We start from the raw sequence: 25,405 nt of genomic DNA, 5'->3' as shown, positions 1-25,405 counted from the left end.
AGTCAGTTAAGTGTCCGACTTTGGCCTAGGTCATGATCTCACGGTTCGTGGGTTCAAGCCCTGCAATGGGATCTCTGCTGACAGTTCAGAGCCTGGAGCCTGCTTTGGATTCTGTGTCTTCCTTTCTCTTTGCCCCTCTCCTGCTCACGCTCTCTCAAAAATAAATAAATGTTAAAAAAAAAAAAAAAATTTTTTTAAGTGGATATGCAAACAGAAGGAAATATATCAAATGTTCACCAAAATGCTAGCAATGGTTGTCCCAGAGAGGTGGAGACAGAGAGCACTTGTACTTTATATATGTGTGTACACACACACACACACACACACACCTTTTTTAATGAGCATATATTAGTCTAATAAGCAGAAAAATACAAATAAAAACAAATCATGATTAGTAAAGCCTTTCATAATTACTTTAAAATTTCTTAACATAATGATGGGTATAACTCGAATTTCTCTGTCCTTATTCATATAGGTGATGTATGAATTAAAGTAACCAATAGGTCCAATATTATGGATAAAGAAAGAGCAGAGTTTTAACTTGGTCATAACTTCCTTTCCAAATTCTCCTGCTCATCTCCAGGCACGGTGTGACACCCACCGATAAGAATCAACTCACTTGGCCAGGTGCGTGTCAGAAACACACCTGGTCTCCCCTGGCTGCCATGACTGACTCCCAGTGCCTGAGCAGACACAGCAACCACAGGAAAGGGAAGTCCCAGATTCTCACAGGATTCGTCTACCCTTGCCAGACCAAGTCCTCTGAAGATTCGCTGATTTCCATGTCTCTCTCCAAATCGGAGGTTTACAATGTGCTCACCCAGAGAGAAGCAGGGACATCCTCTGGTACTGAAAACAGGGGTAAAAGGGGTCAGCCAGAACATCTCTGGATTTAGGAGAAGGAAGATGGCCTCAAGGGCGGGAGACATTGGTGGCAGGTCTCCGGTCAGGGACAGAGAAGGGAGAGCGCTCCCAGGTCTCCCCGCTGCTGCTCCCCACACTCCATCCATGCAGTGGGGCTCCCATGCCTGTGCTGCTGAGCCTCTCCTGCACCTACATCGACCATTTCTTCAGAGACTGGAAATGGGTCCTAACACCCCACAACAAAACAAGCAGGGGACCCTAGGCTCAGCCATTACCAACAGCAACCAGATTATTATAAAGATGGGGAAAACCATAGCATAAAAGGGCAGAGGTGGGGGGAGGACTAAATTTTCCAAAATGTAAAATTTTCCTTCTACCTTCCCCAATCATTTGCACAATTTTTGTCTAGTCCAAACGTAATTTAAAATGAGGTAGGTAGTTTCTCTCTCCTCTGCCTCCTCTTCTTTGTGGCGACTGTCGAGGCCTGTGCCGTGAAAGCACCAGTCTCCCGTGCAGGGGGAGCACCAGGGGTGGGCACTGGTGACTGACGGAGCTTCTCAGTTGGCTATTTTCTCAATCTCATCCAAATCATCTGTGTCCAATCTTTCTATTTTCTTATCTGGGGAAAAAAAGAGAATTCACAGAGACATCAACACGGGGCTATCATGAACACACACACCTAGGGAAGGGACAGCACAGCAGGGAGGGAGGAGGCAGACAGGTTTCTGCCCCCATGCCAAGCCTCTGGCCACAGCAAACTTTCATGAAACCCCACGGGCTCCTGGTGCCTGAGCACGGGACAGAGCCCTAGGCCCTTCAAGCCTGGCCAAGGGGGCACTGTTGTTCGAGTTCCTGACCCGAACTCACCAGGTGTGCTCTTCGAGAACTTCCATATTGTAGGAAAGGAGGGGAATGTGACAAGCACAAAGGCCTCTCGAGGAGGCCCCAGGAGAACCTGCCCCTCTAAGGAAAGGGCCCTGGCAGGGGACACTCCCAGGCACTCACTAAAATGCTCCTGGATTCTGTTCAGGATGTTCATGCTGTGCTTGCTGTCGACCATGTTCACTGCCAGGCCCCTCTTGCCAAAGCGGCCCGTGCGCCCGATCCGGTGCAGGTAGGTCTCGTTGTCCGGGTTCCCATCCTTGTCCACGGGAAGGTCAAAGTTGATGACGACAGATACCTGTTCAACATCAATACCTGCACGAAAGAGGGGTGGAGTCAGGACGGGAAACAAAAACCACCACCCACCAGGCGAGGCTGCCACACGCCAGCATCAGGTGGAGGAAGAGTCTGGGGCAGGCCAGCTCTGGGATTCGGGGACCGGGGGCACGCAGCAGAATCCAGAGGGAAAAACAGAACTCTGGCAGGTGCTAACAAAATTATGACATCGCTAGAAGAGCCTCTGCTAGATACAAGAATCTGGAGATGCGGCCGAAACTTCACTAGGGGCCCCCAGGAGGGCAGGCACCATTCACTCTAAACCAGTCACTGCCTGTTTCCTTCCACCACATCAGGACTCCTGGCTTCTGTGAAAGTTCTCATCTGCTGGGGGAATCCAGCCTCTCCCAGAAAACAAAGTCAGCACCAACCCCAGCTGGACTCCCCCGAACCATCTGAGCGTCCCGTACGGGAGCCCTGCTCTCGCCATCCGGAGCCAGGCGAACAGGCACATTCTCTGCTCACCGCGGGCACACACGTTGGTGGTCACCAGCACCTTCTCTTTGCCCTCTCGGAAGCGCTCGATCACCGCAGCCCTCTGCTCCACCATCATCTCGCCGCTCAGCAGAGCCACCTGGTGGCCTTCTTTGGAGAGCTCTGCTGCCAGCCAACTAGCCGTTTTGCGGGTCTGGAGTGAAAAGAATGGTTTTAAATGGAGATACCTGGAAAAATAAAAACAAAAACAAACCTGCAAAAAAGTGGCTTGTTTCCATTAAAATACGTGAAAGCCTGCTGAGTTCAGCCACCAGGGTAGGCTTACCGATTTTACAAAGACAATTTTAGCCATGTGAATTTTTTTTGGATGAATTACTTAAATCATCTTAGTGTTCAGCTAGGAAGAGTGTGGTAGGAGCCAATATCTTCATTCTCAAATAGTCTATATTCTTAATGTTATATAATCATTTCGTTGGATGTTATCTGGAGTTTTTCCCAAGGTATGTCTAAGAGGTGGGACCAAAGAAAAGTTCAATTCTTCACAGTCTTTCCCTCATAACTCATTATAGTCTGAGGAGAATATGCCCTGGGGCAGGTGGAGGTGCTTCATCATTTCCTTTCTGGCCACACAGAGGACACCCAGTCCTCCTCAGCACTGGGGTGGAGCTGGCTGAAGGGAGGGCCAGGCACACCCTCCAGTGGAGCTCCTCCCCCGGCAGGCCTGCTGCTGCCACTGCTACTCACGTGGCAGAAGATCATGGCCTGAGCAATGGTGATGGCCCCGTAGAGGTTACACAAGGCCTGGAACTTCTCATCTCTGTTATTGCACAGGACGTAATACTGCTTGATGGTGTCCAACGTCTCCTCCTCACGCTTCAGTTTGATAATGTTTGGGTCTGGGACCACTTTCTGGGCAAATTTCCATACAGAGTCTTCAAAGGTGGCAGAGAAAAGCAGCATCTGGCAGTTCCTGGGCAGCATCCTGCAAGGGAAGACCCAGGTATGTGGCATGACCCTGAGTCTTTCCCTGGAAGGAACAGAAGACGGCCACCCCAGGCTTGGATGCTCTACACGCCGGGGAAAGAGGCAAAAGCGGGGAGGAGAACAGCAGGGAGGAGGCAAGAGCAGCCATGGGGCAGGGAGGGGGCTGGTGTTAGATTCCCTAAGTCTCCTTCCTCAGCCCGTGATCAGTGCTGGCGAGCAAATGGCCCATCCAAAAAATGCTCCTGGAGGTCCTAAAAGCAAATAACCTAGATGGAGAAAGAAGAGGAGTTAAATACAGCAGGAGGAAACACAGTGAACAAGAAGATCTTTACTTGCAAGTCAGAAGACAGACGTTCCTCTTGGCTCAAGAGTTCCTACCTCTGGGGGCGCCTGGGTGGCGCAGTCGGTTAAGCGTCCGACTTCAGCCAGGTCACGATCTCGCGGTCCGGGAGTTCGAGCCCCGCGTCGGGCTCTGGGCTGATGGCTCAGAGCCTGGAGCCTGTTTCCGATTCTGTGTCTCCCTCTCTCTCTGCCCCTCCCCCGTTCGTGCTCTGTCTCTCTCTGTCCCAAAAATAAATAAACGTTGAAAAAAAAAAATTAAAAAAAAAAAAAAAAAAAAGAGTTCCTACCTCTGGATGCGGATGCTCTGGTCTTGGTGGCCCTGAGTAGCTATCATCACGTCAGCCTCATCCAGAACAAACACCTTGATCTTCTTAGGGTCAATGAACTTGAGCTTGGCGCACCAGTCCAGAACAGTCCCAGGGGTGCCAATGACAATGTGTTCACTGATCTTCTGACCTCTTTCCACTGTGAGACAAGATGTTTTCCGTGGGTATTTCCATGGCAAAACCAGCTTTGGAAATCAAAGCCTTGCCCATCCTTTCAGAGTTTGTAAAACTAGTTAATTCCAGATGTCAAAACACACAGGATTGTTATCCAAAAGTCTTGGGTTCTTCTACTGTAAAGCAGGCACAGTGGCACCTATCTAACTGCATTGTGCTCAGGATTAAATCCCATGCAGTGACCCCTCAGTGTCATTTTTCATTCCTACTTCCTCCTGATTCAGCGTTGTCCCCCTCATTCCCCTCAACATTTCATATCATGCATTCACTCATGATCACAGATTTTCTCTTAAATTGGTAGTTGTGACTACCAGGATCCTGGCCCAATGAGTTTTGTTTCATGAGACATTCTGACATGTAGATAGTGTCCCTAAGTACAAATTCTCTGACTCAGAAAACACATTACTTTCAAATTATAGCTGGTGGAAGTTGAAACCAGTACAACCATCTATCAAAATTGCTAATGCAGAGCCTGTGACCAGTATTTCCACTATTAGGAATTAATCCTGTATGTGTATTAACATGTGAAATAACATATATGCAAGGATATATACACCTCAAAAAGTAACTAATTAAGCAAAATATGATACACCCAATGGATGTTGCCAATCCAAGTATAAAACTGCTTAGGAACTGATAGGGAACAATCTCCAAAATACATTATTAAATGTGAAAAAAATTTACAGAGCAGTTTGTATAACACGAGGCAAAAAAGAATACATGTAATAAATGTACATGTGTGTGAGTACATATTTATACACATACACTTACATACACACTGTGTACCTGCAGCCACATCTCTGGTGTGCCACATGAGAAACTAGTTAGTACTGAGTCCCTAAATTTAGGAAGGAGAACTAGGTGGTTGGGGGGGATTGAGACAAAGTTTCAACCACATATCCTTTCATTTTAACACATGTGAATGTGTTAACTATTTTAAAAGCAAAATTTAGGGGTGCCTGGGTGGCTTAGTCAGTTAAGCATCTGACTCTTGATCTCAGCTCAGGTCTTGATCTCGGGGTCGTGAGTTCAAGACCCATACTGGGCTCCGCAATGGGTGTGAAGCCTACTTTAAAAAAAAAAAAATAAGTAAAAACAAAAACAAAATTTACAACTTGAAAAAGGACTTTCATTAGAGATGCATCAATTGGTGAGCCTGAGTGGCTCAGTCAGTTAAGCGTCCAACTCTTTATTTCGGCTCAGGTCATAATCTCATGATTCATGAGATTGAGCCCATGTACGGTTCTGTACTGACAGTACAGAGCTTGCTTGGGAGTCTCTCCCTCTGCTACTCCCCGCCCTCCCAGCACAATCTCTCTCTCTCTCTGTCAAAATAAATAAACTTAAAAAAGAAAATTTATCAATTATCTAATTATACATTGGAAGAATTTTGAATTAACTGAAACACATTGTAGTTCTCAATGTCCATTGCTTGAGAGTCAAAATTGAACCTTTAAAAAATAATACATTAAATATAATTAATATATTAATCCTTCACACACAATGAAGTCCCAGGTTATTTACAAAGCACTCTAAAGAAGATGTACATTGTCACAATATTGTGGTATGCTTTACTTCAACGTACCCACCAGTTTGAAGCATCAAATAAACACACAAAAATAATCAACCTAATAATTTCTGGATAAAGTAGTTTTGCTGCATGTTGAAGCATGATGGTTTTCTCCAGGAAAAGCTCTTTTGTGATTATGTGGTGAGCTGAACTAGCCATTTCTCTCTGTTAACTGACAAACCAGAAAAAATGAAGTTGGGAATTTGATATACACTTTCTTGAAGATGAACAGAGTCTGTCTCTTCAATGAAAACAATCCACTGTATCTGCTGCCACAGTAACATTTAAGCTTTCAAGAGAAAATGATTATTAGAGTTTTGGAACACTTGTATGCGCCACTAAGTTTGAGTTTCTTGATGTGTATAAATTCCTCTGATGAATTTGGTGGTAATATTAGTGCAGGTAATTTAAAGTCTATATAACAAAATGTCTCAACATTTGGAAGATCAGTGTTACCCAGGTATTTTTTTTCAATTTTTCTAACGTTTATTTATTTTTGAGAAAGAGAGACAGAGTTCAAGTGGGGTAGTCAGAGAGAGAGGCAGACACAGAATCTGAAGCAGACTCCAGGCTCTGAGCTGTCAGCACAGAGCCCGATGCAGGGCTCGAACCCATGAACTGCGAGATCATGACCTGAGTCAAAATCAGACGCTTAACCAACTGAGCCACCCAAGTGCCCCCAAATAACCAAGGTATTTTAATGTAACAGTATGAAAAATTCAGTAGTATGATTTCAGATTCCACATTGGAACTAACTCTTAAGTAATTACCACTTGTTAAGTTTTGGTGTCACATCCAAAAAAGAGTATCTAAAATTATCTGAAAGGCCAGACTTTCTTCATATTCTTCTAAAGTAAGTATTTTCAGGGGCGCCTGGGTGGCGCAGTCGGTTGAGCGTCCGACTTCAGCCAGGTCACGATCTCACGGTCTGTGAGTTCGAGCCCCACGTCGGGCTCTGGGCTGATGGCTCAGAGCCTGGAGCCTCTTTCCGATTCTGTGTCTCCCTCTCTCTCTGCCCCTCCCCCGTTCATGCTCTGTCTCTCTGTCCCAAAAATAAATAAACATTAAAAAAAAAAAAAAAAAAATTAAAAAATAAAGTATTTTCAGAAATTTCTCAAAAAAAAAAAAAAAAAGAAATTTCTCAATTTTAGCTTCTACTATGGCAAATATCGAAAGATAAAACCTGTATAAACAAAAATGCTTTGGGATCCTCAGTAATGTTTAAGAGTATAAGAAACCAACAAGTTTGAGAACCACTGTTCCAGGCACTTACAAACTGCTGGGTCAAAGGAATGTCTGTCTTTAGTTTTTCTTTTAAAAAAAAGTTTTTTTTAAACGTTTATTCATTTTTGAGAGACAGAGAAAGACAGAGTATGAGTGGGGAAGGGGCAGAGAGAGAGGGAGACACAGAATCTGAAGCAGGCTCCAGGCTCTGAGCTGTCAGCACAGGGGCTTGAACTCACAAACGGCAAGATCATGAGCCGAAGTCGGATGCTCAACTGACTGAGCCACCCAGGTGCCCCTGTTTTTAGTTTTTCTAAGTAATGCCAAACTGCTTCCAGAAAGTAACTGTACCAATGTAAACTCCCCACCAGAAGTGTATGGGCATTCTAGTTTGGTTTTTGTGGTTTTTTAAATTTATTTTGAGAGAGAGAGGGAAAGAGCATTAGTGAGCTCTCAAGTGGAGGAGGCGGGGAGAGAGAGAGAATCCCAAGCAGGCTCCTCACTGTTAGTGCGGAGCCCAGCACAGGGCTCAATCCCACAAGCCGTGAGATCATGACCTGAGCTGAAATCAATAGCTGGACGCTCAACCAACTGAGCCACCCAGGTGCCCCGGGCATGCCAGTTCTTGTTCGTCTGCATCAACACTTGGCATTGTCAGACTTCATTTTTGCCCATCTGGGAAACACAGAGTGGTTTTAGGTTTACATTTCCCTGATGACAAACGAGGCTTATCATCTCATATTTACTGGCTGTCTGAATTCCCTTCTTTTGTGCAGTGTCTGTTCAACTGGGCCTCTTCTGTCCATTTTCCTATTAGACTGCCTACTTTTTTCTTACTGAATTACAGTTTTATATACTCTGTTAACTTCCTTTTTAAGTAGGCGTCATGCCCAGCGTGGAGCCTAATGTGGGGCTTGAACTCATGACCCTGAGATCAAGACCCTGAGTGATACCAAGAGTCGGACACTGAACCAAGCGAGCTAACTAGGCGCTCCCTACTCTGATAACTTCCTAACGACCATGTTCTACCTGCCCCTCCTCACCATTTTAGTCCATACTCTCTACACTACATACCATAGAACACATGGGAGAAATAATTGGTGGAAGGATTTCTGGTTTCGATAAGACCAAGTTATGTGGTCTTATCTGCTCCTAGTTTACTCTTACTAAAGCTGGGCTTGTTTTGAAACAAAGGGATATGACCCCAACCTGCCATCCTAGACCTACTAATCCCTTGTTAATAAGCAGCTTCCAGAACTCTGAATGCTGAATTCAAAACCCTGTTATCTTAGGGAAGAACGACAGACTTTAAGAATTCCATGATCCATACAAAGATTTTTTTTAACAACTCTAAATCTTTTAAGAGTAGAAAGGACTGTTAAATAACAAGTTTAAAACAGATTTGCTGAAAGCAATGCAGTGGGCCCTAAGGTCAATTGAACCAGAAAGTTTAATGTCATCATCACATCTTCAAAATTCAAACACCCAACTACCCTATCCTGCTCACTGCTTAGGTTTCACCCCTTTATACTCACATTTATTGCCTCGAACAGCATAAGCAAGCTTTAGTTCCGGATGAAATTTGCCCATCTGCTCAATCACTTTTCCCGTTTGAAGTGCCAACTCATATGTTGGGGAGAGGCACAAACACTGAACAAGGAAATCATAAAGGTTGAGTTTAAGAGAGTCTTTTAGTAAAAGACAACAGGTGCTAATGCAACAAATATGCTTATATTATTATCACTTTTTAAAAAATGTTTTATCTATGAGAGAGAGAGAGAGAGAGAGAGAGAGAGAGAGAGAGAGAGGCGCAGAGAGAGAATCCCAAGCTGACTCCATGCTGTCAGCACAGAGCCCAGCTCGGGCCTCGATCTCATGAACTGTGAGATCACGACCCGAACCAAAATCAAGAGTTGATAGTTAACTGACTGAGCCACCCAGTCACCCCTGATCTTACTACCAGCTAAAAAGGCAGGGAACCACATCCTCTCCAACCAGGCCCACTTTTCAGCTATAGACCCAAGCCTTCAGCAGGGAGCCCTGGCTGGGTGAATGCCTTCAGAAGCCACTGTTTAAAGCTGCTGTTTCTGAATGAACTCTACCTAGAGGCCTAGTACATGAACCTGCTCTGCCAGATCCACAGTGTGAGGCCCAGGAAACGTTCAGATCCCTTAAGGGGTGCCCTCACTAACCGCCCACCAGATAGCACTGTCTTTCCCAGGGCAGGCAAGCCAGGGCCCTCAGGATCCCCCAACCCTCACCTGGGGGTATCTCTCTGCTGGTTCCACTCGGCTGAGCATGGCCAGGACGAAGGCGGCTGTTTTACCAGTACCTGACTGAGACTGAGCAATCAGGTTCTGTGGCCTGGATCAGGAACAGAAAGGAAAATAATATTGGTTAAACACAATAAAGTACCAGAATGTTCTTTCTGGATGGTAGGAATACAGAATATTCTTCCTTTAATCCAAGTTTTCTGCATTGAGGACAATGATAAATTTTTTATATGATGTTTAAAAACTGCTTAAATATTAAGGGAAAAAATGATTCTTTTAGATGGGTTTATACCAAGAATCCTCACTCTAGACTCCAGCACAGCCAGGGTGCCCTAGTTTTGTACCCCAGGGGCCGCATGGAAATTAACACTGCAGAGTAAAATCTGTGCCAAGGAAAATCCCTGAAGACATTTTCTGCCAAGCTGTAATGTGTCTCCAGCACTCGGCTCCCCGTGTGTTTCCTTTTCTTTTTTTTTTTTCTAATAATGTTTATTTTTGAGAAAGTGTGAGCATAAGCAGGGGAGAGTCAGAGAGAGAAGGAGACATAGAATCTGAAGATTCGAAGCACACTCCAGGATGTCAGCACAGAGGCCAGTGCAGGGCTTGAACCCACGAACTGTGGGATCATGACCTGAGCTGTAGTTGTAGGCTTAACCAACTGGGCCACCCAGGCGCCCCTCCCCTTTTCCCTTCTTTATGAAAATCCAAGACACCAAGTCAGGCAGATGCTTTAGAGGGAACTTTCACATTTTACTTCCTGTAACTCAGTCATGGAAATAGGTGGAATTTTTTGTCATTAAGCAAGAAAAATAATAGAATTGAATGGGAAATGTTGCTCCATAAAGTAGGATACCAATTATCTACAGTTTAAAATATGTAAACAACTCTTAGATTCTTAGGAATGTGTAGATATGTAGTAAAAGTATAAAGAAATGTAAGAGAATGATGACCTGTTTCAGGATGACATTACTTGGGTTGGGGAAGGGGATGTGAATGCAGAGGGGTGCATGGGGGCTTCCACTGTCAACTAGATTTCTTGACAAGATAGGGTTACAGATGTTCTTGACACCTTTTTTTGCAAGTTCCAAAAATTTCATACTAAAAAAAAATTTTTTTTTTAACATTTATTCACTTTTGAGAGACAGAGACAGAGCACAAGTGGGGGAGGGGCAGAGAAAGAGGGAGATACAGAATCTGAAACAGGCTCCAGGCTCTGAACTGTCAGCACAGAGCCCAACACAAGGCTTGAACTCATGAACTGCGAGATCATGACCTGAGCTGAAGTCAGATGCTTAACCAGCTGAGCCATCCAGGTGCCCCCAAAATTTCCTATTTTTAAAAAACCCTGTTTTAAAAAATGCACAGAATGACATTAGCTTTATCTGTTTTTCATTTATTTTAAAGATTTTTATTTATTTTTTAAGTAACCCCTACAAACCAATGCGGGTTTGAACCCACACCACCAACTGAGCTAGCCAGGTGCCCCCATTAGTTTTTACTGCTAAGTGGGAAAGGCAGAAGCTGTACCAAATTCCATCTGACTCTCTGTACTTGCTCAAGCTGTTTCCCTGAGGAAAACATGCTGTCCCAAATGTCCCATCTTGTTCTCAAGAACAGTAAGTTATTGGTATAGGACGTTAAACCAAATTCTGAAGAGGTGCACTGGGATCTGCATACTCACGGCTCAGCAAGCATCATGGGTAATGCATTCTCTTGTATCTTGGAGGGTCGATTGAAGCCCATGGCATAGACTCCCTGGAGAAGCTGTGGTTTCCTAGGAGGCCAGGGAGAGAAAGGATCGTTTCCTAGTTCAAATTGTTTTAAAGGCCTAAATCTCTTTCCCTATATCTAGCAAAGAGTAACGCTTCCTATCTCTGTCAGACATATCTTCCTAGGCCTTAAAAAATATTATCTAAAATGAAACCAAACCATCATCCTTCTCTCCTCAGTCTTAATCTACAACTATTAGACAATTCATAGAATACAGACAAGTTTTCTTTCTTGGAGAAATTCATGCTTTCAGCAGACCCCCACAAATATGATTGGTCTTGGATGGCAAATGTTCCCTGGATACTGCAAGAGTGGAATTTATTAATTTGTATAAATTGTACAATTTGCATAAAATGAATTATAAAAGGCGTACCTAAAAATAAACACTGCTTAACTGTATCACTAAGATATAGAAGTCCCTTTAGAAAACAAGATTCACGTTTAATTTCTTGGTGCAGATGTTAAAATGAACCACAGTCATTTTGTATTCCATGGTCCTTCCAAAGCCAGCTATACAAACACTCAGGACAATCAAGAGGTAAGAGAATTAGAGAGCCAAAGCATAAGAGACTGTTAAAAACTGAGAACAAACTGAGGGTTTATGGGGGGTGGGAGGGAGGAGAGGGTGGGTGATGGGTATTGAGGAGGGCACCTTTTGGGATGAGCACTGGGTGTTGTATGGAAACCAATTTGTCAATAAATTTCAGAAAAAAAAAAAAAAAAAAAAAAAAAAAAAAAAAGAGGTAAGAGAATTGATTTAGCCAGTTTCTGGTAAAGAGGAGTGTTCAATCACCTGTACTGAACTTCACGAATGCTCATATTTGGTTATTATGTTTAGTCAAAATCAAGCATAGGAAAGCACCAGCTTATATAAGTAGCTACACAACAAATACAAATTAAAGTTGCTTTTTCATTGCATTTACAATAACCTCTCTGTTACCTCTACCACCGACAGGGTGTTCGACAAAAATCCCACCACACTATTTGTAAAGAAGAGCCAAACCAAGTCAAGCCTTCTGTTCTCTGAGCCTTCCCTGGAGTTAACAGGCTCTCTAAAAGGCACATTCGTCTGGCATATGTTGGTTCTCAGACACAAAGACATGTGAAAGCATAATCTTTGGTGTCTTCTGTTTAGAAGAAAAGGCTATGAAGCTCAACAGATTGTGATTTGGTTGCTACGGAAACAAAGTCACAACTGAATGAAGATCCAAATGATCCAAGAGCTTCCAGCGGTTCATTATTTTCCTTTTATTTTGCAGAATAATTCAAAATTTTTAAGTACAAAACAAATATATTAGGCAACTTAGGTTTTATTTTTTGTTTCTTCTAGCCAACAACTACTAAACCAGAGAGAGCTTGATTTTTCAGAAAGGACAATTCTTCACTGGTCAGACTGAGAGCACAAGTCCTTTAAATGAAAGGGGGTTTAAAAACCATCTATACTTGGGGAAGCAAAACTGTCACTTCAGGAAACAAAAGAGCACATCTAGCCGTCCTGATATAGTTTACGAATAGAAGCAGAGATGGCAGAATTGCTGAATGAAGCCCCCAATGGGAGAAATACAGAAAGAAAAGAATAATTTCCTGAAAACATTAAAAAACAACGCTTTAAAAAACTTGTTCTTAACTGTTACTTCATTAATGACTTGATTTGGTTTAAGTTAGCTCTTATATTTTAAGTGTCTCTTATTCTAAAGCAGTGGTAACAGTTGGCAGGAATGTGGCCCCTATTGGCCCACGGTGGGCATATTAAAGATTTTGCTGATAAAGGTAATTCCACCACTTTGTTATTCACCAGCTGCTTTCTGTCTATGATTCAGGTCCTGGCAGGCAGCAAGAACGGTGGTTATGACTTGTGTTACTCATAACACCCAGCACAGTACCAGGTACATAAACCAATGATTCATAAACATTTCTTTACTAATATATTTAAGTAAACAAAAAAATTGGTATGACTTCCATAATTCTGCTTTTAAAATAAAGCGATATTGGAAGTCATTCTTAGCACAATGACATGAATATGCTCCCTTACAGCTTAATTCTGGGTTCTGGATTGGTTTTGGTTTTGCATTCTGGAATACTGAAGACTGCTTTCCACTGTAGGTACTGGAAATCCTGCAAAGGCTCTTTTGATCGATTATATAAAAGCAGATAAACTGTTCTTAACCGTAAACCCTATAGTCTAACAAAAGGGCTTACCTAATAAGAAATGTTCCTGACATCCAGAAATCACCTGTCAGCCAATATTTTATTGAAAGTTCTAAGAGCATAAAAGAAAAAAGACTTTCAGCTATGATGAATAAATCTGTGGCATTTAAAAATCCCTCCCAAGAGGAGGAGAACTGGGTAGCCAAGAGACAAGGGTGGGAGGGAAACCGTCACTGTAAACTGTTTCATACTTTCTGACTTTTGAGTCATGTGAATTATCAAAGAAGCAAATACATTAAGATTCTTAAAAATAAAAGTAAAAAGTAAAATTCCCCAAAGATCTTGGAAATGCTAAGTTTTACAAAGGAGGGCCTGACAAGGAGCAGCTGTTCAAAGAACAAATACTCACAGCCGAAGCTCCTCAAAGGACTTCACAGAGTAGAGCGGGGAACTTGGGTCCCGCTGCAGGACTTCCACTTGGTTCGTGTTATCGACAAGGTTGCTTCTGATCAGCTTGTTGAGTAAAGACTGGGCAGCTCTGTCCTCTGTCCGGAAGAAACCAGCAGATTGTCTTCACGCTCGTTTGGCAAACTCACCCTCGTGAAATCTCTCTCCCCATCTCTGCACCGGCACCCAGGCGGCCAGGCTTGGCTGGAGAACTGTTACAGTCACTCCCACCGGTCTCCCTTTAGAACAGTGACTGGGAAACCCAAAAGGGCTAAGCTGCCCTATTCGTCTTCATGCTTCTATTCTCCACTCATTCACTCTTCTCAGACCTCCACTTCTACCTCCTCCTCTCTTTTCAAACTTCTAATCCCTCACATCCTCACTCACCTAATGACCTCTCGTCTTCCTTCACAGAAAAGTACCAGTGATCAGAAACACTTCCCCATTCTGCCATGACATTCCTATACATCTACCTGCATGTGTGCCCATGTTCTCTACATTCCCTTTGGTAACCTGGGATGAACAGCCTGTGCTCCTAAGGCTAACCCCTCCACTGGTATGACAGGTCCCAGCCCCTCTTGCCCACAAGGATATTTCTCCTGACGCTGACTCTGTTTTGCGTGATCAGTTTCCTGCTCCACTGGAACATTCCCACCAGCATGTGAACACGTTGTAACTTTTTTTTTTTTTAATGTTTATTCATTTTTGAGAGCAAGAGTGAGAAAGGGACTGGGGGAGGGGAAAAGAGAGAGGGAGACACAGAATCTGAAGCAGGCTCCAGGCTGTTAGCACAGAGCCCGGCGCTGGGCTCTAACTTACAAATCACAAGATCATGATCTGAGCAGAAGTTGGACCCTTAACCAACTGAGCCACCCAGGTGGCCCCAATATTTATATCTTCTTAATCAACTTATTACTTATATTTAACTACCTACTTCTGAAATACTTCCTTCTTCTGGTTTCTGGATACCACCCTCTTGAGGGCACCTGGGTGGCTCAGCCGGTTAAGGGTCCGATTCCTGGCTTCAGCTCAAGTCATGATCTCATGGTCCACGAGATTGAGCTCCGCATCAGGCTCTGCGCTGACAGTGCGGAGCCTGCTTGGGATTCTCTCTCTCTCTCTGCCCCTCCCTCACTTGCTCTCTCTCTCTCAAAATAAATTAAAAAAAAAAAAAAAGGATACCACTCTCTTTCATTCTCCTTCTACCTCACTGACTGCTTCTTCTCAATCTCCTCTGTAATTCCTCCTCATCTCCTTGATCCAGTGCCTCTGGCTCCAGGAGGGCAAATCTTGGGTCATATTCTATTTCTTGCTACAAAGTTTTAAAGAGAAATTACCTTTCTCTTCTTCATCTGTTTTCTCTGCAGCGGCACTGGTTTTAATAACACCTACAAAAGAAAACAGTTATCATAGTAAGAAAGGCAAATTTCAAACCCACCCAAAAGGTGTGACAACATAAAAACTAAATCTTAGTTAGGTGATCAAAATGTAAATATTTGGCATTTCTTTATGTTTAATGGGTTTTTATTCCTAGAAAGCACACAAGAAAATTTCAACTTTCTAGGAATGTTGGCTGACTTCACAGTGGATCAGAATATGTCACCTCTGATTTGCTTATCCTATTTTAAAATATACTATTATATTAGCAAACACAATCATACATAAGAAAGAAAACAGGTATTAAAAATTAAAAGCAAGAGGGGCGCCTGGGTGGCTCAGTCGGTTGAGCGTCCGACTTCAGCTCAGGTCATGAACTCGCGGTTTGTGAGTTTGAGCCCCGCATCAGGGTCTGTGCTGACAGCTCGGATTCGGTGTCTCCCTCTCTCTCTGCCCCTCCCCTGCTCATGCTCTGTCTCTCTCTGTCTCTCATAAATAAATAAGTGTTACAAAATTTTTAAATAAAAAAATAAATAAAAGCAAGAGGTAAAATGTTCACTTTTGGTGGATTACAGGATTGTAAACCTGCAGGATTAAGTATCAACTTAAAAACGATTATAGGGGCGCCTGGGTGGCTCAGTCTGTTAAGCATCCAACTCTTGATTTTGGCTCGGGTCATGATCCCAGGGTTGCGGAATTGAGCCCTGCTCAGCATGGAGCCTGCTTGGGATTCTCATTCTCTCTCATTCTCTCTCACTCTCTCTCTGTCTCTCTGTCTCTCTCTCTCTCTCTCTCCCCCTCCCTCCCTCCCTCTCCCTCTCTCCTCCTCTTCCTCTCTCTCTGTCCCTCTCCCTCACTCGTGTTCTCTCTCTCAAAACAAAATACAAAAAAAAAACCCTTACAAAACAACATATCTTAGCGAAAAACAAAAAAACTAGGTACAAAATAAATAGAAATCAGTAGTTTTCATAAATACAGACATATAATTGAAAAGTTCCCATTTATAACAGCAACTAAAACGATGAAATACTTCACCAAGAAATAAAATTAATAAAATTAAATAAATACGCAAGATTTAAATGAAGAAAACTTTAAAACACTAATAAAATAATGCAAACAGTATAGCTAAAATGCCAATAGATCAATTAAAGTGGAATTCTAAGCTATTCAATTACCCTAAAAGAAGGCAGCAAAAGAAAGGAAGAGAAACTATGAGACAAACAAATCAAATAGTAAAACTGCTTAAGTAAACCTACCATGTCAACAATTATATTAAATGTAGATGGATAAGAAAAATAAATAAAAGGCATCCAAATTCAAAGGAAGAAAACTGTCAATATTTGCAGAAGACATGATATATATAAAAAACCCAAAGATGCCATCAAAAAACTGTTGGCACTAATAAATGAATTTAGTCAAGTTGCAGAATACAAAACCAATGCACAAAATCTGGTGTGTTTCTATACACTAATAATGAACTATCTGAAAGAGAAATTAAGAAAATAATCCTATTTACAACTGCATTAAAAAGAATTAAATACCTAGGAATAAATTTACCAAGGAGGTAGAAGACATGTATACTGAACATCATAAGACATTATTGAAAGAAACTGAAAACACAAACAAATAGGAAGGTTTTCCTTGCTCATGGATTGGAAGAGTACTGTTAAAATGTCTATTATTACCAAAAACACGAATCAATGCACTCCCTGTGAAAATCCCAACAGCATTCTTCACAGAAATAGAACAATTTTAAAATTTGTACAGAACCACAAAAGACCCCGAACAGCCAAAGCAATCTTGAGAAAGAAAAACAAAGCTGGAGGCATCATGCTCCCCGACTTCAAACTAGATTACAAAACTGTATAATTAAAACAGTATGGTACTTGCATTAACAACAGACACATAAATCGATGGAACAGAACAGAGAGCTCAGAAATAAACCCACACATATTTGGTCAATTAATTTATGACAAAGGACCCAAGAATATACAACAGAGAAAGGACAGTCTCTTTAATAAATGGTATTGGGAAAACGGGACAGCCATGTGTAAAAGAACACAACTGGACTGCTATCTTAACCATACACAAAAATTAACTCAAAATGGGTTAAAGACTTGAATGTAAGATCTAAAGCCTTCAGAAGGAAGGCTGACACCTTGGTCTCAGACTTCTGGCCTCAAGAACTAGGAGACAGTAAACTTCGGTTGTTTAAACCACTCAGTTTGTGATACCTGGCATGTCAGCCTACCAAACTAATAAAGACAGAGAGTGAGAACTGGGTAAATGACAGTCCAGAACAGAAAGGAAGCCTTTCACCTGTTTAATACTTTGAGTTTTGAACCCAGATTAACTTTTCAGAAATTAAATACAAAGTTTAAAGAAACACATCAAGCGAACAGTGGCAGGAGTTAGAGACTAGATAAACTCTGGAAAACTAATGTATCCTCTTCAGTAACGAAACTGAATTTACTGGCTCTCAAATACCGTACTGTCATTCGCCAAATACTATGCTATATGAAAACTCCTTTTCACACTGCAGCTACTACTGCAAAGCAGAAGAGCTAATAGTTACAAGTGACTCACCATTGGTATCTGGTTTGACTTTTTCTTCCTTGATTTGCAAATTACTCATCTGAATGGGAATAAAAGGAAACAGAGTTAAGCAGAGGACCCAAAGGAAGTCCCTTAGCCAAGAGAAGTTCCCTAGTGAAAGTCCAGCAGAACTAGTTCAGCACCTTTACTCAGGGAGTTATCCTGCTCAAGCAGGAGTCCTAAAAGCTTGGGTGGAGACATCATTTTGGGCAACTTCAAGAACCTCAAAAAGGAGAGTGGGGTGGACTAAACATAGTAGTTGGGGGGAAAAGTTTGACAACAGTCTCAAACCTCTAATTTTCTTCCAACTTATGCTCTTTCTAGAACATCTAACCTTCATTAAATGCCTTTGATAGCCTATCAATGGCAAACACACAGTTCCCTTGCAGATACACTGAAGAACAACACTATCCAGGGGCGCCTGGGGGGCTCAGTTGGTTAAGTGTCTGCCTCTCAATTTCGATTTCGGCTGAGATCATAATCCCACAGGTGAGTTCAAGCCCCACACTGGGGTCCGCGCTGACAGTATGGGGCCTGCTTGGGATTCTATCTTTCCCTCTCTCTGTGTCCTCCCCTGAGCTCTGTCCTCTCTCTTTCAAAAATATGTAAACTTAAAAAAAAAAAAAGTATCATCTAAGTATTTCAACTTTGTTGTTAGTCACGAAACCCACACTGTATTCATGCAACACTAAGCAAATAAATTACAGCCTTCTTTCTTGTCTTATCAACCACCTCCACTACAAGTTAGGTAAAAAAAAGTTATTTATTATGATCAAAGAACAAACTCATGTTCCTGATTTAAAATATTTCAGGAGGCGCCTGGGTGGCTCAGTCGGTTAAGCATCCGACTTAGGCTCAGGTCATGATCTCATGGTTTGTGAGTTCAAACACCACGTTGTCGGGCTCTGTGCTGACAGCTCAGAGCCTGGAGCCTGCTTCAGATTCTGCGTCTCCCTCTCTCTCTGCCTCTGTCCTGCTCATACTCTGTCTCTGTCTCTCAAAAAGTGAATAAACGTTAAAAAAAATTTTTTTTTAATTTATCAGAAACTTGAACACAGGTTTTTTATTGATTTTGGCCACTAGTCCTGGTCAATGCAAACTTGCTTATAAGTTGCAGATTAAAGTGCAAGCAGAACAGTAATTTATACATTCATAATGAAGTCTCCAATCTCATGGGAATTATTTTCCCATGTTCAAAGTGTTGGTAAGAGTAAGGGTGTGACACAGAAGTGGTATTATAAAGGTGTGTTGTCAGGTTCTAAGGAGTACCCCAAATCAAGCCCTAGACCCCAAGCCCTATCCCCAACAAGATCCCTGAACTGATGCAATCATTCATTATCCTTATAATGACCACCAGTGTTTCCTGAGGGCATTGAGAACCATTTCTTCCACCATTCTCCCTCCCCTCAACTGACCCTGCTCATGGTCTTTGGAAGTCCACCCTCACACTGTAGGAATATTTATCTGATCTCTTTAGAAACCAGGTCGTCCAGAGAAAAACATACTACTGGAGGTGGACACCCTTTCCCTGAAGGCTAAGAGGAATGTTGGTACCCAACAGAAGGTATTTCATACTAGAACTTATCCACTGATTAACCTCATTTTTAGGCTGAATACACAGGGATTCACAGAAGAAGACTACTCTTGGGATGGGCTGAAAAACACAAATAAAACAGTCCAGAGTCCCCAATCCAACCAAGTTGATTAGAGTGGTCTCAAAGCCTGACTGATGAGAAAGAAAACAATAACCAAATCTAATGTACTATAATTTGACAAAGAGATGTGGTAACAAAAGATGACATGCTTAGGAGATAGTCAGATCTATGAATTTGTCAGGATTTATGCAGCTGCATTCAAGGGTAAAACTACCTGCAGACTAGTATTCCTGTCTTGAGAGGTAACTCCATCATGGGAAAGAGGCAGGCCAAATGACTCCCATTCTCCTTCATTCTGAATTCATCTTCACCAAGGAACCTTCCAATTATTAATCATGCATCCAACAGAAGGCAGCGTCCCTGACCCTGGACACAGGCTTTCAGTTATGATAGAAGCATCCCTTCCCTATCCAAATTAACAGTAGTTCCTGGGGGCACCTGGGTGGCTCAGTTGATTAAGCATCTGACTTCAGCTCAGGTCATGATCTCGCAGTTCATAGGTTCAGGCCCTGCGTGGGATTCTGACAGCTTGGAGCCTGGAGCCTGCTTCAGATTCTGTGTCTCCCCCTCTCTCTGCCCTTCCCCCACTGGCACTCTGGCTCTCAAAAATAGATAAAAAAGTGTTAAAAAAAAAAAAAAAAAAAAAAAAGAGTAGCTCCTGAAGGGTGGCCAACCTTCCATCAATCCCAGAGTCCCTGATCTGTGGAAGGGTGAACTCTCTGGCACTCAAAGACACTTCAGAAAGGCTTCAAGATCTACCTCTATGACAATTCTAATTGCAAAAGGGTCAAATTATGTCTCCAAAAGATTCTTAGGGTTGCCTTTGGTTTTTTGGTTTTGGCTGATCAGGGGAAGAGAAAGAAAGATATTAAACTGGTCATACAACCAAAAGAGGCAGCAAAGGAAGCCATTTGTGTTGGAAGAGATGACAGTAACATATGAACTGGCATCAGGTCCTTTCTACTAATTCAAACTCTCAGAATCTTTTATTAGGGCTGCTAAAATTGCATCCAAACTAAACTCCCTGACATACCCCTCTTTCCCCTCCAAAACCAATTTTGTATGCAAGGAAGACTCTGAAGACACACCTTTGCTCACATAAGCGTAAACCAAACAAAAGTCCTGTGTGTAAATATAAGATCTTTGTCTTTGTGTTTTCTCTGTCCTCGTCTCTGTCATTTCCATTTACTACCTGTACACTTGAGAGCACAGCCATATGATAACCTAATACTATGAATTAGTTATTAAACTAAGATACACAAGACTACATGGAAATTAAAAAAAAAGGGGGGGGGTGGAGGAGGGTCTTCCCCAGCTATCAGGAAGCAATATTTTCACACATTTATTTACATCAGCCTTCTGAGAAGTAGAGTGGTTAAAACCAGATGCCAAGTATGTTTAGGTCTATATGTACAATATTCATAATATCACAGCTAGATTAGAGTCATAGGTTTAAAAAAAATTTGAGGGGTGCCTGGGTGGCTCAGGTGGTTAAACGTCCGACTCTCAATTTTGGCTCAGGTCTGTGCCAAGTGTGGAGCCTGCTTGGGATTCTCTCTTCCTCTCTCTCTGCGCACCCCTCCCCACACACTGCTCACACTCTCTCTCAAAATAATAAACATTAAAAAAAAATTTGAAAACAATTCTCAGTAACTATCTTTTAGAAAAGATCTTGTGTGAAGCAGTGGATTTTAAATGCTACGGTGCCAGAACCTCATCCTTTGTAATACTCTGATTTCTTTGTGGATAATAGCCAGTTTTATTTATTGTTAACACTTTATTTTATTTTTTAATGTTTACTTATTTTGAGAGGGAGAGGGACAGTGCGAGCCAGGAGGGGCAGAGAGAAAGAGGGAGAGAATCCCAAGCAGGCTCCACACTGTCAGCACAGAGCGTGACATGGGACTCAGTCTCATGAACCATGAGACTACGACCTGAGCCAAAATCAAAAGTCCGACACACAACCCACAGAGCCACCCAGGTGCCCCTATAATTTCATTGCTTGCCCTGATTCTTCTTCTGAAGTCCAATGCCACAATTCCAAATGTGAGATACACGCTCTGCAGAAAACAGTTAACACAGTTAACAGTTTCCTATCCTTAGAAAAACCAGCTCGCAAGGTTGGCCCCTGGTTGGCCCCTGGGAACTTGGACTTCAAAAGGGTTCCCACCATTCCCAGAACTGCTGAGGGGTTTGCTATACCTAAATTGTAAAAACATGTGATTTACGTTAAACATCTGCTTTCCTTCTGTAAGTCTGGAATTTTGGTACATGCTAAGCAGAGGGTGACTTTGTGACAACTCTCCAATAAGAACCCTAAGAACTGAGTCTCTAATGAGCTTCCCTGACAATACTTCACATGTGTTGTTACAATTAGCTGGTATAGGACTTTAATTAAGCTGTGTGTAAATCCACCAGGAGAGGTGTAATAAATCAGAGCTGAGAGTACAGTTATGTGCTGAGTCCTATGAGTTCTCCCAGGAAATCACTGAACCTAGACAATTCCTGGGAACTCACAACACAGGTACTTACCAAGATGTCCTCCTTGTCTAAAATTCAGAGACCTCCAAATCAAATCTGCCCATCTTCCCTCTTCTCTAGTCCTGTTATTAGCATTTTACTAATACCACCTCTGGGATGCCGCCTGCAAACAACAACCTTTGCCTTTTTCCTAAATCCCGCACATTATATCGCCACAATTATCTCTTAAATCCATCTCTTCATCGTCACTTCCACCACCCAACAACATATGCCCTTCTCTGGACTATTACAGTAACTTCCACACTGACTGCCTTTCCTGTAGACATCACTAACATTCTATGTGTTCAATAAATCTTGCCAGCTCTCAGATCTAATCTTGTCAGTATCCTGAAAAATCCCCAAACCGACTAAGAAAAGTCTCTCCTCTTGAAGTTCTCAGTTGAGGTTGCAAAGTACACTCTATATTTTCTGTACAGCTTCTATTACAACCCATACACTTAAGCTGCAGCAAAAATGAGTTCTGATTCTTGCTCTTTAGACAAGTTCAGCACTTTTGTGCATTTTCTCCTGAAATGTTATTCACCTCTACCTTACATGACTCATTCTCTATTATCCATTTGAAACTTCTCCACAAGCAATTTCTTATTCCCTATTCATAAACGTCCTCTCTCTTTTCAGACATCACTTACCACATTATTCTTACCATTTTCACAGCATTTCCCACATTCTCACCTTCCCAACTAGACTGTAAAGATTCATCCTGTATTCCACTGGATTTAGACCACAATATTTGCTGACAAACTCACAATCTTCCCAAGGCAATCAAGGATGACTGCAGAAGAAATGTTAACTTAAGCATTAAAAAGTTACATAAGACTTCCAGACGACCAGACAAAACTATTAAAATCAATAGTGAAGTATCACTAAACAAACCTACGGTTACATATAAGAACAGAAATCCAGTTTACACTAATTACCTTACAATTGAATAGATCTTCATTTATAAAAGAACCAGGATATGAAACTAAATATACCTTTTAAACATCAACGAAACAATTTGTAGTCCCTCCCGCCAACATTTGCAGTAGACTGAAACACGAAATCTAAACCTGAATCTGTTATCCTGCAAAAAGCTACCAAATGCCAGCCACGTTAAGAAAAATCCAAAAACAAACAAACAAACAAAAAAGGGTTTAGCACCGATTCATCCGGAAAACAGATCAAAGAGAGAATCAGCATCTAAATTTTCCTGTGTCTACAATCCCCAGTGAGGAAGTGCGATACAAGGAAAGAAAACATACAGAGCGGGAACAAATTTGCTACAGGACAAAAAAGTCTTTAACTGGCCCAGATGAATAGAACAAGCTTGACACTGGTCTCTATCGCCCTAGGCGCAAATCAGGGCCACGGGATTAACCGCCGCAAAGTCTAGGGAGGTGTGGGCCACAACCCTTCCCAACCCGGGCAGCTCCCGGGGCTCGAATCAGGGTCGGCTTGGGCCCCTGCTACGTTCGCCCCGCGAGAGCTGAAGCCACTGACCGACTTGACAGCCGCTTCCTGCTCGTCCACTGCCAGGGCCCACGAGTCGGTGGCCATGATGCGGTGAGCAGGGAGGCTGACTTCGGAAAAAATTCACCGCACCGCGCGCCAACACCTGCCCGGAGTCCACTATCTCCGCAAGAACCGCCCCCACGCGGACCGGAAGCGGCGGTGCCAAAAGTGACGTCAGTTCCCGCCCGGCGCAAGACGTCACTATTCTGCGCCGCGCCGGTCGTGCGCCGACGTGCGTCTCCTTCGGATTTTCCAGGAGCAGCCTCGTGCTTTCTTGAAATCCCTAATCTCTGCGAAGTCAAACTCTTAGTCCTCATTTTATTGCCTTACTTCACACTGAAGTAACCCAAGTTTTATTTTAAGCCCGTCACGTGTCTCAGTGAATTCTAAAGCTTTACACAAAGGTAAGTCCCGTGAAGGTGCTGTAGATGCCAGTTTCTGCATGTTAACAATGCGATAACGTGTAAGAAAACAAAACGACAGCAATTGCCCTTGGACCCCCATAATTCAACCACTCCGAAAAATAAACACAACAGTGTTTTCTTTTTCTTCTGGTTCCTTCCAGTCTTTGTATGCATCAAAGTACGGGTATTTTACATAGTCCTAAACAAAGCACATACGAATTTAAATTAGACCTTTTTGGGGCGCCTGGGTGGCGCAGTCGGTTAAGCGTCCGACTTCAGCTCAGGTCACGATCTCGCGGTCCGTGAGTTCGAGCCCCGCGTCGGGCTCTGGGCTGATGGCTCAGAGCCTGGAGCCTGTTTCCGATTCTGTGTATCCCTCTCTCTCTGCCCCTCCCCCGTTCATGCTCTCTCTCTGTCCCAAAAATAAATAAATAAACGTTAAAAAATAAAATAAATTAGACCTTTTTATTATATAGTTAAGTATTTTTTCATGTTGTAATTATTAACTTAATGGCATTATAATACTCCATCAAACTCCGATCACATAAATTACCTGACTCCCCTACATCTTTCACCGTGGGGATATAGATTATTTCCAATATTTTATCACTAATTCTCTGAGCATCTGCATACCACCAAAAATCATCTTCTTTGCTTCCATTTCGCTGTTTGTCTCCTGGCCGCTCGCAGAATATGAACTCTTCAAACAAGAGCAAAGATTTTATCTCTTAGTCACAATTTGTGAGCCTAGAAAAGTTTACGGCACATAATAGCCTCTCAATAAATATTTTTTAATGTGTAGATGAATAGACTAATAGAGATTTTAGTTCAACATGTGTTAAGGACACATTTCTAATAGCAACATTTATGTCAAAATATGTGAATGACTTGAACACTTGCAAGAGAGGAAACTAGTGGTCAGTAAGCATGTGAAAAAGAGCTTGAAATCATTGGTTATTAAGGAAAGGCAAATCATAATCACAATGAAATACCACTGCACACTGCTAGAATCGCTAAAATTAAAGATTAACTTTCTATGTGTTGGTAAAAATGTGGAATGTTAAAAAAAAATTCAACAACATGGTAAAGATGGTAAGGCATAGAGGATCGGTATAGGGATGACTGCAGTGGGATTTTTCAGTGAGGGTGAGATACAGCATGAACAAGAGAAAATTTATAGCCGAGGATGGGGGAGGGAGGGTATGCATGGTCAGTGGATGGAAAATTACTACGAAGAAACATGAAGAGTAAGGGGAATTCTGGTTAAGTAACCTAACAGGATTCTTGCTGACAAAATGCCAGGATGATCAGACATCACTGGGGGGGGGGGGGGGGGGGGGGCGGGGGATGGTGCAAAGATGAAGACTCTATCAGACATCGAGGGTGACCAGATGCCACCTGTAGGGGTTTCTTGCTAAAACTGGATTTCACCAAAAACTGCACAGGTAAGTTTAGGAGAAGGTTCAAGAACCCGACTAAAGTCAAGCAAAGAAAGTTAGTCAGGAGCAACTGAAACTCTCATACGCTTCTACAGAAATTGTAAAATGGCACGATTGGTTTGCACGTT

General features: G+C 42.5%; 2 protein-coding genes across 3 annotated transcripts in view; one reads left to right on the top strand and one right to left on the bottom strand.

Moving 5' to 3' along the window:
- The window catches only part of ST3GAL2 (ST3 beta-galactoside alpha-2,3-sialyltransferase 2), a 72,278-nt gene extending 59,507 nt beyond the window's left edge, over positions 1 to 12,771 (top strand). The window contains exon 8 of the transcript XR_007147470.1: positions 12,136 to 12,771. The gene's annotated coding sequence lies outside the window, so the exon portion shown is untranslated. The remainder of the gene's footprint in view (positions 1 to 12,135) is intronic.
- DDX19A (DEAD-box helicase 19A) lies at positions 177 to 23,566 on the bottom strand. 2 transcript variants are annotated; one of them, XM_047836459.1, is made up of 12 exons: positions 23,423 to 23,566; positions 17,739 to 17,787; positions 15,113 to 15,163; positions 13,738 to 13,873; positions 11,092 to 11,184; positions 9,399 to 9,501; positions 8,673 to 8,787; positions 4,131 to 4,308; positions 3,262 to 3,499; positions 2,548 to 2,710; positions 1,870 to 2,061; positions 177 to 1,483 (listed from the first exon to the last, which is right to left on the bottom strand). In XM_047836459.1, the coding sequence occupies exons 1-12, from the start codon at positions 23,477 to 23,479 to the stop codon at positions 1,422 to 1,424; spliced, it is 1,437 nt and encodes a 478-aa protein (XP_047692415.1). In that variant the 5' UTR covers positions 23,480 to 23,566; the 3' UTR covers positions 177 to 1,421. The 2 variants fall into 2 exon arrangements, with proteins under 2 accessions (XP_047692415.1, XP_047692416.1); XM_047836460.1 differs by lacking the exons at positions 15,113 to 15,163; positions 17,739 to 17,787; positions 23,423 to 23,566 and adding an exon at positions 13,380 to 13,440 and having other exon boundaries at positions 180 to 1,483; positions 13,738 to 13,860.
- Between the last annotated feature and the right edge of the window lie 1,839 nt (positions 23,567 to 25,405).

The sequence above is a fragment of the Prionailurus viverrinus genome, chromosome E2 (assembly GCF_022837055.1).
Source record: "Prionailurus viverrinus isolate Anna chromosome E2, UM_Priviv_1.0, whole genome shotgun sequence".
Taxonomy (NCBI): domain Eukaryota; kingdom Metazoa; phylum Chordata; class Mammalia; order Carnivora; family Felidae; genus Prionailurus; species Prionailurus viverrinus.
This window is presented reverse-complemented; position numbering and strand designations above follow the sequence as displayed.

What these genes read in the sequence shown, in the direction of transcription:
- DDX19A (XM_047836459.1), bottom strand. Translation starts at nt 23,479, where the DNA reads ATGGCCACCGACTCGTGGGCCCTGGCAGTGGACGAGCAGGAAGCGGCT. An exon ending in AGGAAGCGGCTGTCAAGTCG is followed by an intron (nt 17,788 to 23,422) that starts GTCAGTGGCTTC and finishes ATTCCCATTCAG; the next exon opens with ATGAGTAATTTGCAAATCAA. An exon ending in TCCTTTGAGGAGCTTCGGCT is followed by an intron (nt 11,185 to 13,737) that starts GTGAGTATTTGT and finishes CTGGCCTCCTAG; the next exon opens with GAAACCACAGCTTCTCCAGG.